General features: G+C 36.2%; 1 protein-coding gene across 1 annotated transcript in view; it reads left to right on the top strand.

The window, feature by feature from the left end:
- The window catches only part of TDRD12 (tudor domain containing 12), a 41,533-nt gene that overhangs the window by 15,333 nt on the left and 13,757 nt on the right, over nucleotides 1-12,443 (top strand). The window contains exons 13-22 of the mRNA XM_056361054.1: nucleotides 119-304; nucleotides 990-1,140; nucleotides 3,159-3,286; nucleotides 4,689-4,880; nucleotides 6,006-6,134; nucleotides 7,934-8,051; nucleotides 8,919-9,052; nucleotides 9,154-9,374; nucleotides 10,117-10,216; nucleotides 12,164-12,351. Coding sequence (XP_056217029.1) covers nucleotides 119-304; nucleotides 990-1,140; nucleotides 3,159-3,286; nucleotides 4,689-4,880; nucleotides 6,006-6,134; nucleotides 7,934-8,051; nucleotides 8,919-9,052; nucleotides 9,154-9,374; nucleotides 10,117-10,216; nucleotides 12,164-12,351 — 1,547 coding nt within the window. The remainder of the gene's footprint in view (nucleotides 1-118; nucleotides 305-989; nucleotides 1,141-3,158; nucleotides 3,287-4,688; nucleotides 4,881-6,005; nucleotides 6,135-7,933; nucleotides 8,052-8,918; nucleotides 9,053-9,153; nucleotides 9,375-10,116; nucleotides 10,217-12,163; nucleotides 12,352-12,443) is intronic.

The raw sequence follows: 12,443 nt of genomic DNA, 5'->3' as shown, positions 1-12,443 counted from the left end.
TACTTATTATATAGTCGGACAAAAGCTTTTAAATCACTTAGTGTTGTGTTTTGTCTTGTTTTGTTAGTGTTCAAGTACACTTTTTTTCATATGGATCTCTTAATTTCTCTTTCTGTAGGAACTTACTAGGAAAAATTTTTTAGGCCCTAACTTCACAGAATCTTACTGCTGGCCGCCAGTAGCTCGAGGATGTGATGTTGTTGTCATCTCAAATGAGGGAAATGATCCTCTCTTATATATTCCACCAGTTCTTACATTTTTGCAGTTGGAAAGTTGCTACAAAGCCTTGCCAAACAGGAATGGAGTATGTATATATATTAGAGCAGTAACAGGTTTTTTGTTCTAAAGTGCAGATGTAGAATAATGATCCAAAAGATAGTGAATGTTTAGAATGTACACATTTAATGTGGTATTAGTGTATCTTCATGACGCTTGCCAGCTTATATAAGCCCTCTGCTTAGAGGCTTACAGAAATGAACTGCACATGCGTGGCAGTTTAAAACTTATTTATCACGTAACATGTAAAAAGTGGTTAATGTCATATTGCTTTGATACTTGATGAAACTCTTGTTTTTGAGGGGATACTACGTAGTCTTTAAAATTTGTATTAGCAGTTTTAAATACTGTAATTCATTTTTGAGCTTGTATTGGATTACAGAAACAGAATTATTGAGGTTGTAAGGGACCTCTGGAACTTGCCTAGTACAACCCCAAATAAGACAAGATGCTTCTGCTAAATTTTTTTATCCTTTTACTGTATGTTTCTGCATGCATCCTTTTTGTCTCCGGGTAACCTTGTGTATGGTTCCTTGGGTCTGTAACATCTGCATTTAGAAGGTGATACAGTACTAAAAATGTCAGTTTTGAAGTACTTAAAGGCCTTGTGTTGCAGATGTTGCTTTTGCCCTAAATGCTGTAGTAGTACAATTCTTAAGATTCTGAACTCTTGTCTAATACTATGGTGTAAAATTGTATACATTTGAATGTAGCCACTCGCGCTTATTTTATGTCCTGGGTGGAAGAAGGCGCAACTTGTTTTTGAGCTACTGAAAACATATGGGAGATGCTCCAGACAGCTTCATCCAATGTTGATAATACTTGGGCAGAACAAAGAAGCTGGAAATGTGAAAATCAGAGGATGTAAGAGTACTTTCTATTTTCTTAATTATGCTTGAAAACAATGTGGGCTGCCTTAATGGCAGGGAATTGTGAAAGAAGCAATTTTTTTTCTTAAGTTTTTTGTTCTGTAAAGTGATAATTCTATTTCTTTAATGTTATAACTCTGTAGTAATAATGTGAGACTAACAGTAAATGGTATTAAAGCTGTTCAAGCACCTACATGTTCAACATCTTTTTTGTAAGTTCCATAACAATCATTTTTTAACCAAATTAGTGGTAGGGATTTGCTGCAGATCTTGCTGGATTAGGAATAATTGTGGACTTCCTTCATCTGGAACCAGGTTTTATAACAGCTTTTTTTGATAACATGATAAAAGCTGGACAGAGCTACTGGGTCTGTCAGGGATGGCATTAATTCTTTTCATAGTCTGAACAGCAGTGTGTTTTGGATTTGTGACGGGGACAGTGTGGATAACACACCGTAGTTTGGCTCTTGCTGAGCAACACTTGGCAGGGCATCAAGAATTCTGTTTTTCCCAATCTGCCACCCAGTGAGTCGGCCAGGGGTGCACAAGAAGCTGGAAGGGGACACAGCCTGGACAGCTGACCCAGGCTGACCAAAGGGATATACAATAGTGTGCAATGTCATGCTCAGCAGCAGAAGCTTGAGGGGTGGCAGGATGATCTGCTGAGTGTCTGCTTGTGGGGTGTTGGCAGTGGTTACCTTTGCATCGCTTCACCCCCCCTCCTTCACTTCCTACGCTCTCTCTTTCTTGACCCATGAGTTTTCTCACATCGACAGTTCCTGATCTCTGCCTGGTACCACTGGGGGCGTAGGGCAGTGAGTGAGCAGCTGTGTGCTTTGTAGCTGCTGGCCACAAGTATTTCAAGTACATAGTTTTTATTTTTTAAAATTGACAAATATTTGGAGGACTTGTCTGATGCTGCTTGACTGCTTATATACACTTAATGCAATTTTTCTCTACTCTTAATTTAAAAAATATGGCAAAGATTAAAAAGGAGGTAGTAGTTCTCTGCACACAGTTTCATAAACATCCAACTTAAAAATTACTTCAAACTAAAATTTAAGTGGTGGTTTCTAACTTGCTTATTGCAGTAAATTGTAAGTAATTTGTGTTTATAGCTTCAATAGTATGCAGAGGATACTCCATAGAGAAGAGGAAGAATAGAAGTAGTAAAAGAGCTGTTGTAAGACTTGTACTGCTCAAATGTATTTACTTAAAATACTTAGTTTTACTATTCTTACTTGGTCTTTTTTTTAAGCCTTAATTGATAACTGCATTTTTAAAAGTGGCTCTTTTTGCCAAGGAAACAAGAAATAATGGATAAAACTATGAAGGATTGTGTAAAACTCTATTCCAGCAGTTTGTATTCTTACATCCATCATTCAATGAATGAATTCAGATCTTTTCTTAGTTGAGCTGTTGGTATATTTGCACAGATTGATTGGTGTGGGGTTTTTATATATGTGTATGTATAAATATGTGCACACACATATGTGTTTATATGTGTGTAGATATCTAAGCCATGTGTGGCTTATTCTGTTTTTAAAACCGAATTTCTCTAAAGGCTGCTCTTGCACATATTTAAATATTTACTTTCTGTCTATCTAGTTCTGAAGTTCTTACCTATACTTCCATTACCTTATTGGAAAACTATTGGCATCCTGCTTTATAAACTACTTAATGTTCAGGCCTTTCACTCTTTCAAAATATCAAGAGTTTTACTCACTCAGCTCTTGAAGACATGTAGGGGTAGAAAAATAAAAGCAAACTAAAAATATCTGTTGGTGAAAAGTCAGAAAATTAAGTTGGTGTTCTCTATTTAAAAAAAAAAAACCAAACCAAACAAAAAAACACCCACCAAAACTAGCCAGCCCCAGCCCCCCAACTTTAAGGTGATGCATCTGAAATGCAAATGTGACTTTTTTTTTAATAGAACTGCCATGTCCTGTGGTGTCTTACTAATATTCTTTCAAGTTGTAAGTTAATGTTAATGGGTTTTCTTCCTACTTGTAGGTGAACTAATCGTGACTACACCATATAGTCTCCTGAGACTGTTGGAACATCAGTGTTTATTATTTTGTAGACTTTGCCATCTTGTGTTTGATGAGATTGAGGTACTGTTCTCTGACGCAGCTAAACAGGTAAATGTCTTACAGGTTCAGTTGGTAAAATGCCGTTCCAGTTGTGCACTTGTCATGAAAACAGTGGCACATACTGGAAAAAAAAAGAACTTTTCTGAACCCCTGTGGTAGAGTTGGAAAGATAATGGAATTTAAGAAATCACATCTGTATACTTCTGGCAGAATGAAACACTGGAAAAGTGAATCAGTAATTATTAAATCTGACTTTCCTTGCTTTTTTGCCTGTCGTCTTTTATTATTTTTTTTTTTTTTTTTAAGAGCTCTATCCTGTCCTGTTCTACACTTCTGCTCTATTATGCTGTCTTCCTTTGCTTTGGGTGACTTCCCAGGTACTTGCGTTTGTTTCAACTGGGTAGCAGTAGTTTCAGTGTAGGGATTTTTAATCTACTTTTTACTTGCATGATCTGTCTGTTGGGAACTCCTTTTTTCCTCTTACTGGTGCTGTTTGAACAGCTTCCATTCAAGAACTGTCTGTTGGTAAGCCCCTTGGTCTCTGTAGAATGCAAGGCAGAAGTGGATGATCAGATAGTCATGGACGCAATCGTCATAATTTTCCTTGGGCCTTGATGTCAGTGCAGGTAAAAGGAGAAGCTGATTGTAACTCGGAGAATCTTGGATGAGGGACAGCGTGAAGTGTCATGTTGACAAGGATGTGTATATTGTATCAGTTTTAAAATGATGATTTATAACTCAATTTTGAGAATATTCTGTAATTTTTTTTGTTACTGCTTTGAGGCTTCATAGGACAGATGCTTTCTGTTAGTATTACAGCATATTACATCATCACTATGCAAAAAAATTGGCTTGCTTACCTTTTTTCACTGTCGTAGATTTTATTTTTTTTTTAAATCGGAACACAACTGGACTGTTTGTCACTTATGCAAGGTAATGTCATTAGGAATATATTCATCCTGCCTTTGTGATTGTTGGTTTTTTACAAATGATTTTATGGCAAAAGTCTTTTTTTTTTTTTTTTTTTGGCTATTTCTGTATTGGCAGGTTGGTCTTATCTTCTGCTTACGTCCTAGTTTTGCTGACTCTCTGACTTTTTGGATCTACTGTTGCATAGAATTAGTAGGTTTCAGATCTGAATGGATCCTTTTCATGAGATTGCCATCTTCTATGGGCAGAATCTTGTGTTATGATCCTGCATTCATGCATGCATGCTGTTCCTTCGTGTTGTCCTGTTGCTTCTTGCTTCAGAAGGCATTCAAATAATAGGATAAAAGTGGACAAACCAAACACTTTGATTTTGGGGTGTGAAATCTGTGGTTTGCTGTGGTGGTGATTTTGTGACTGGAGAGAACAGTGTGCTGAAACGGTGTACTTTTCACTGCTGTTACATACTCATTGGTACAGGATAAGAGGAAGGAAGAAAACTTTTTTTTTTCTTCCTTTATAGATTTTTACTATATTAGATTGTTACAAGAAAGCCTTTGTTACTGAAGAGTGGGAGTATTCACCGCATCAGATAATTGCTGTTGGAACTCATTGGAATAAACATATAGCACACTTGATAAAGGAGTTCATGAACGATCCTTACATTGTGATAACATCTATGGAAGAAGCTTCCATCTATGGAAATGTGCAGCAGGTAAAAAATTTGGAGATGATGTCACTGGTTTTTCACTAAGATTTACTAAGTACAAAAACTTCGTTGTTTTTATTGATCAAGGTCAGTGTGTGTGGCTGCTGATTGTTTATGTTAAGTGTGTAATGCTACATCCTGACTTGGACCTCAGGCTGCACTGACATGTGTGAACTGACTCTTAGAAGACCTGCACAAGTTAGTCACTGAAGGAGCTAAGGTCTTTTACCTTGCTTTGTGGGACTGAGGTGTGAAGATATTCTCTCAAGTGTTTCATTGTTAGTGTGAAGGAGTCTGAATTTTATGTGAAGTATTTGCAAATGGTATAGTTTGTGGGCAGAATTTCATCAGAATGTTTTTGCAATTGTTAATTTTGAGTGACAGAACTACAAGGTAAGTTATCTGATCATAAAGCTAGTAAAATAATTGTTTTACTGCTGTGTGCCACACAATACAGAAATTCATTTGACCTGAAATTTCAAGAAAGTTGTTATGTGTTCTTAGGCATCTTCTCGTTTAATTTCCAGTCAATGTGGTATAGCCCTTCAGAATAATAAAAAATGTTGTATGGTCTGAATTCTTCTGTCTCAAAAGGTAATAATTTGGGAATTGAGTGTGTTGGGAAATCTCTTAAGACTAGACATCCTGAGCATGACACGAAACTGAAAAAAACACCACTTTTTGTAAGAAGTCTAATGGTTTGGCAGGACAAAATGTCAGTGTGTGGATGCTTTAGTTTGGGTTTTTTTATTTTTCATATTAAAATTCGGGCAGTGTTTCGGGCAGTGCAGAATGTTTTTGGAGTGTGAAGTTTTTTAGTGGTACTTGAAAATGCTAAACTTGGATTGATAAATCACATAGAACTAAACGAATGAAAAATCTTAATGTGGGATTTTCATGATGGGAGGGATTTTAGTTGTACTTGTGGAGACTGTCCTAAATGCATACCTGTTGTGAGAGTTGTATCTTCTGTAAGTTAAGCAGAAGACCTACCACTTCTGGAGCTACCATTTGCTAGATTCTCTTTGGTGTTATATAACAATGTTAGTACTTATTAAAAGAAAGAATTAATATAGTAAAATATGTATAATTACATGAATTATCAGCCCTCTGTTTTTTATCTACTTCTAGGTTGTGCAGCCTTGCATGAACACAGAGAGAATTGCTGAATTACTAAAAATACTGGATGTTACCCATAATAATCATCAGAAAGTGCTGGTATTCACTGATTCGGTAAATGAAGCAGAAATGATTCATAAGGTAAGAAAGTATTTAAATTCATGTAGATAAGTGCTTTTTTAAATTGTTAAGGTATAACAAAACTATCTTGGCTTCTGAGAATAAAGTAGGAGTGTGAATTTGGAAGCTAGTTATTTGTGCTAAAAATAGCCCCAACCCCGCTCTTCTGACACCTAGAAGAAAGCCTGACAGGAACATCTGGCATAGAATATGTTCATCAGTAAATTTTTAACTACATTCTCTCTTGTCAGGTTGGAACTTTGAGTTAAATCAAACTAGCTTTTTTCCAGTAAAAGTTCTGTCAATTTTTTGTTTGTTATTGTTTCAAGTAGTATGGGAGGAGAAAACTTAAGCACCATGTTAAGAAGTTCTGTTCTGTTTGTTTCTCCTCTGGAGCAGCTGAAATTGTAGAATGCTGTTTCTCTAACTGGAAAGAAGCATTTTCTGTCATCCTGTGACAGTCCACCAGAATTTAGTTAAAGCTTCAAGTCATAGCGCCTGGGAGGAAGATAGCATGTTTAATATGTATTTTCTTAAAACCTGGCATAAAATGGCTTCCAAGTTATCTGTAATAAATAGAACATGGTCCAGTTCTGCACCTTTTATGTGGGATTGTATACTTGGCATTTCAGAGGTGGAGACTAAGAAAGACCTCTCCTGCAATAGTTCTTTATTCAGGTTATTATTCCAATGAATATATATAACAGCCCAGCAATAGAAAAATCTCTTCTGTATTTTGTCTCTTTGCTGGTTCTCCAACTATGCAAAGTAAGAGGAGCGCAGTCTGATTTGACAGGGAGGCAAGAGATAGGAAACAATTCTGTTAAGCCTGGGTGGGGTCATGCAGATGGTGGGGACGATATTGCTAAAGGAGGCAAGCTATGAGGATATTAGAATTAAAAGTTTTAGTGATAGCTCCAAGGATGGGATAGCAGAAAGATATATGGCTGGGTGGTTCAGATGTCACAGGAAGAAATATGTCAGTCCTGAAATGTGGGAATCTATTCCCTTCCAGAAGCTGGAATAGAGTCTGTGATATTTAAAGGAGTCTTCTGAGGTAAATGTTAGTGTATCTGGACTGTTTAATCTTTGATTATTGTTAAGGGAAGCAAATCTGGTTTTGTCTTGTGACTTTCTACCGTATCTTCCTTGAATATTTGAGGGTTAATTTCTTCAAGCATATCAAAACCAGCTCTGCCACCACCACCTTAAAGTGTTGTTTGATGCTAAAGAAGAATTGAAGCTGTTTATAGTAATTCTTGTGTACACAAACTTCAAATACCGTAAATATTTTAAGTGTTAACTTAGTTCATTAGCCAGTTTACCAAATAATGAAGGCTTTTGTAGTGATTAATTTGTGAACCTCGAACTTGACAAATAAAGCTTTTTAAGTATGCTACATTCCTGCAAATTAAGTATGGGTATGATCAGTGAGGGGGGTTTAATGCTTTTTCTGAGAGTCTGAAATGTGAGCCTGCATGTTAAATGATAGAATCCACTTAGAGTAGATAGGACACCTTAATGGTGGGAAAAGTGTCAAATGGAATTTCTACTTTCTTAAACATCTGTTTAATGTGTTAATCCAGAGGAACCTGAGTTTTATTAGTTTTCTTCTTATTCAGGAATTTAGTAAGTTTAATCTCCATAATCTCAAATGTATTTTTTTTCATATAAGCAACATAAATGTCATTAACTCTTTCCCTTATCTCTCTCCAGTAGCTAAGGTATGCTAGATACTAATAAGATATACTATTTGCTGGTTTATTAGAGCAATCATTGCTGTATTGGAAGAATGTATAACCTACTACTTTGTCACCCAGGCACTGAAGAGCAACTCTATATGTTCCTTAAAAATACATAAAGAGAGTGAGTTTAATGTCAAGTATGTCTTAGAGCAGTGGACAAAAAATTACAGTTCTGGCTCTCCTGTTGTGTTAGGTGAGTGTTTTCTTTTTGTTTAGGTGTGATTACATCTACATGGTGACTAACATTCTATGTTAAATACTTGTACTAACTCATCGGGTCAGTTCCCTATCAATTACTTAGTTATCCCTTTGCTTATTAGTACTACAGCTAGTCTTTTTTTTCTTTCCCTTTTTTTTGTTTTTTCTTATATTGTTGTTCCTGGGTCCCAGGGTAACTGCTTTGAGGGAAAACCTCACTTATTGGAGGGAACATAAAGGAGGGATTTTTTATGCTTTAGTTAAAAAACAAACAAACTACTAGTACTTTCAAAGAAATTTCATGATTTCACAATTGTCACCTACTACAGCAGATGCTTTCAGTTTGAAATAATTTAGAAACTCTGAAAACTTACTATAGTAATTTCCCATAAGTTCTGGTAGACTTTTATTTTTCAAGTTGTTTGCAGTAGCAAACACTCTTACCTGTTTTCAAACCTATTTTTTTTTCCATTTTATACATCAAAAGCAGACTAAAAAAAGATTGACTTGCATCTGCTTTGTAGGTTCATACAAAGGTGTTACCATTCCTGCATTACTTCAAGTGATTTCTATCTTACTCCTGTGAAGTACTTGGCTGTAGGCAGTTCTATTTATTCTGTGACACTGATATGAAACAAAGAGTTATTCTAGATTATTAGAGACTAACATGAAACACAGTGTCTGCCATATGCTTATGAAATGCGTTGACTGAAGAAATTCCTTATGTAAGTGTATTAGGAAAAGAGCTTTTTCTTAAGTCATTAAATAGGGAGAAGGAAACAGCCATTGCTAATGTGATGTAATACTTCATACGCTTGAAGTATTAACAGTTATCTTACATGTCTATAAAACATGTGCTTAGTTTTAACAGATGACTGCATGCAGCCTTTGGGAATTACTGATGCAACTTGCGTGATACATTTCAGTTTTCCTTCTCCAAGAATCTTTGGTCAGCGTCTACACAGCATGTCTGACAACTTCTGTGATGTGATAAAGGTTTGAGTAAATCTTTGAACAGGGTTATACTAAATTTGGTTATTAAGTGGTGGATACATAAAAGCTTTTAAAACTACTTTTTTTAAAATTACTTTTTTTAGGATTCCTCTGTAGATCAGGAATGTACAAAGGCAAGGTCAGTCGTTCTGCTAACAGAAGACAGTGCATGTCATGCACTTGGGTTCCTGCACTATTTGCAGCGTGCAGAAGCTGAAATTCCACCAGAACTGCATGATTTTGCTGCCAAGATGCTAGAAGCTAAAGAAGATAAGAAAGCTTCAAGGCCACTGTGTGCCTGTGTGAAAATACTTGGGATTTGCAAGTAAGAAAATACCAAGTTTTCTTGACACGCATACTGATGCAGGAAGGCATTGTATACTCTGGATGATGACTCCTTGTATTTCATTGATGAATTTTCCTGTTGGATACTTTGATCTAAACCAGTTTTTGCTCATTGTTTGTTTGTTTTCTGTTGACTGTTGCATCTGTTTCACTCTCCTGAGGTACTTTTAAGAAAACAAAATTAATGTTTGTATGGAGACCAATCATACATGGTCTGATAGGGCAGCAGTTATAATGAATTATGCTACTGAGGTGTACCTGAGGGAACTTTAAGCCATTGTTTTTATTAGTATTCTAACCGTAATTGCACAAGCTTTGTGCTTTACTCTCTCCTCTGTTGTCTCCTGTCCCTCTAGCATGGGTAAGTAGATGATGACTTCTGTGAGCTGTGTGAAGTTGGATTATAATTATTGCCTGAAGGAGGAAGCTAAAGTGTTCTCAAATACGACTTCTAGTTTAGATAACTCTTGTTGCAAGTTACCATTTGCTTTACACTCAAACAAGTTTTCTGGTGGTTTTTGTTTTGTTGTACAGACTTTTCCACCAAGACCTGTTTGATCATTTCTGTCTAACCCCCAGAGTCATTGGTGCTATTTGAGACAGAAATTGCATATTGAGGGCTGATTAAATTTTAGTATTTAAAGCTGTTGTAAATCATGTCAAAACAGTCTACAACTGGAAACAAAGGGCTTTTTTCTAAAAACATTTTTTTTAATATGTAGGAATAGAACAGTGTGTCCAGATCGTCATCAAATTAATTTACAAATAGACATGACCCAGAATATACCAGAAAACATTAGACTAACACCTGGATATGTGACAGTAAGTTACTATTTTCCTTGATTTTGGGTACCAAGAGGACAGGTCTTAAGTAGCTACTTAGCATAATACTTACCTTTTCATATTACATAATATTAATGTAGTATGTATACTATATGGAATATGTGTTATTTTTTAGGCTTTCCCTCTCTCTCTTGCATAAGTAAGTGTGCCAGATTTTACCTTAATTGTTAGCTTGAATCGGAATTGTTTTGCAGGTGATGATGAGTTTACCTCAGATTTTTCTTTGTGTTGAAGATTCCCATTCTATGGAAAGAGGGTTTATGTTCTGTTTATTCCTTCCTTCTGTAAATTGAGACCATATACCAAAATTAACAAAGGTTAAAGTTCCTATAAGTTTAAATTATATTTATTGTAAAGGAAACACAAATTAATCTTTTGGAGTGAAGAGAAGTTGAAGTGGAAGGTAATGCATATTTTGTTGGAATTGAAGATTTTTTCCTTAGCTGATATGTTCATGCAGACTTGCTAAAAAATGAGCATATTGTGGCCTTGTAAATGAAAATACTAGTTTCAAATACAATATCCACAGAAAATGGGGTACAGCTCCTCCTTTATCTTCTAGATGGAAACGGTTATTTCCTACTAGGATGTTAATGCTTTTTGAAAACCGTTTTGATACAGAGTGCAGTTCTAATTTGAGTACTATTTTTTTTAAACTGTTTCAGTCATGAAACCTTCGTGGTTACTGGGTTGACTTTGCTGTGATGGCTCTTCACGTCCCGGTAACAGTTTGTATCTCCAGCTCCCTCCATCTGGCTTTTCAGTTCCTTCTATGCTGGAGTATTCCCATACAGCAGTATTAACACAGTCTATCTCTTGTCCCCTTATTGGATGGTGGTTGCTGAGGGCAATTGTGTAGACATTGGTACTTCATTGCAGAGTTAGCACTTGGCTCGAAGAAGCACTAGATGCCTTCTGTTTGGATGAGCTGCTTCTGCCTTCTTTCCTGTCGTGCCTTTTGCAGAATTCAGGTGCCCTCAGGTCATGCAGTTAATGGGTATTATGCATTCTCAAAAGCCATAGGTTGTGAGAATAGAAAACGAGGAGAACTGGGGTGGATTCTTTGGTGTCACTCCATTTCTGTCTAATAAATAAGCGTTTCTTGGTAGGTATGAGTTCAAACCCTTTGAGAACCTACATGTATCCAGTTTTGGTGCCTGAGAGTGGGACAGGTTTCATGACACTCCTGTTAGAAACTTGCACTTAACCTGTGGTGCACTCAAGACCTCTTCCATTTCCTCATGTAATTCTGTTCTTCTGACTGTAGAGCCTGGGTTTCTGTCTTACAAACCAGTTACCTCTTTGATAAGTATTCACTTTCTTTTTTGTTTGGAACCCAGTATAGTATTTCCTTCCTTTAAGAGCCTCAGTTGCATTGTGAATTTTTAGGATTTTTATTAAGGGGAAATTACCTTTCTGATCCTTTTACTATCCTGTCTGGCCTCATACACCCAGCTATACATCAGTACTTATGCCTGGCGTGACCCTTTGGATGGATGTACCCAGCATTTTATGCATTGATGCTGATAGTAGTGTATTCATAGTTTCTCATTTAAGTGATTTTAATGTGAAAAGAGTGAAGGCCTCACTTCCCGTCATTTCCTCTAAAACTCGTTGTACGGTTGGAGAACACTTAAAATTAAGCTTTGAATGGTGTGAGAAGCCTTAGTGTTTAGTAGCCTGACAAGTAATAGTGTAGTTCATTGATGTTTGTGATCTTAGTAGTTCTTGCTCTGTAAATTTATTTTGTCCACTGTTGACTGGGCTAAGGGCAGTTAATACTGCTGAAATATGTGTATGCAGCGGCATCTCTGTCACCTCTTTTTGCTGGAAAGAGGTAGGTGATCTTGAATATGAATACTTGTGGGTTTTTTAGTTCAATAAATCTTTCAGTCCTTTTTTTTCTAATGTGTTTTATGCTTTCAGATACTGCCTCTCCACATTGTAAATGCAACGAACTACTTTGGTCGAATAGTAGATAAAAAAAAGGACCAATATACAATGCTTGCTGAAGAAATTAATGAGTATTTTAAGCAACCTAATAACAAAATTTCTGTTAAAAACGTGGAGAAGTTAGCATTTTATGGATTATGTGAGAAAACACTCTTTCACAGGTAAAAATGTTGGGGTTTTAAATGATTCATGTGTGCTTTTTTATATAAAGTAATTTAAAACTTTCACTATTTAGTTTAAGAAGCCAGCTCAC

Source organism: Falco biarmicus, chromosome 15 (genome assembly GCF_023638135.1).
Source record: "Falco biarmicus isolate bFalBia1 chromosome 15, bFalBia1.pri, whole genome shotgun sequence".
Classification (NCBI taxonomy): domain Eukaryota; kingdom Metazoa; phylum Chordata; class Aves; order Falconiformes; family Falconidae; genus Falco; species Falco biarmicus.
The sequence above is the reverse complement of the archived record's forward strand: the minus strand, read 5'-3'. Positions and strand labels throughout refer to the sequence as shown.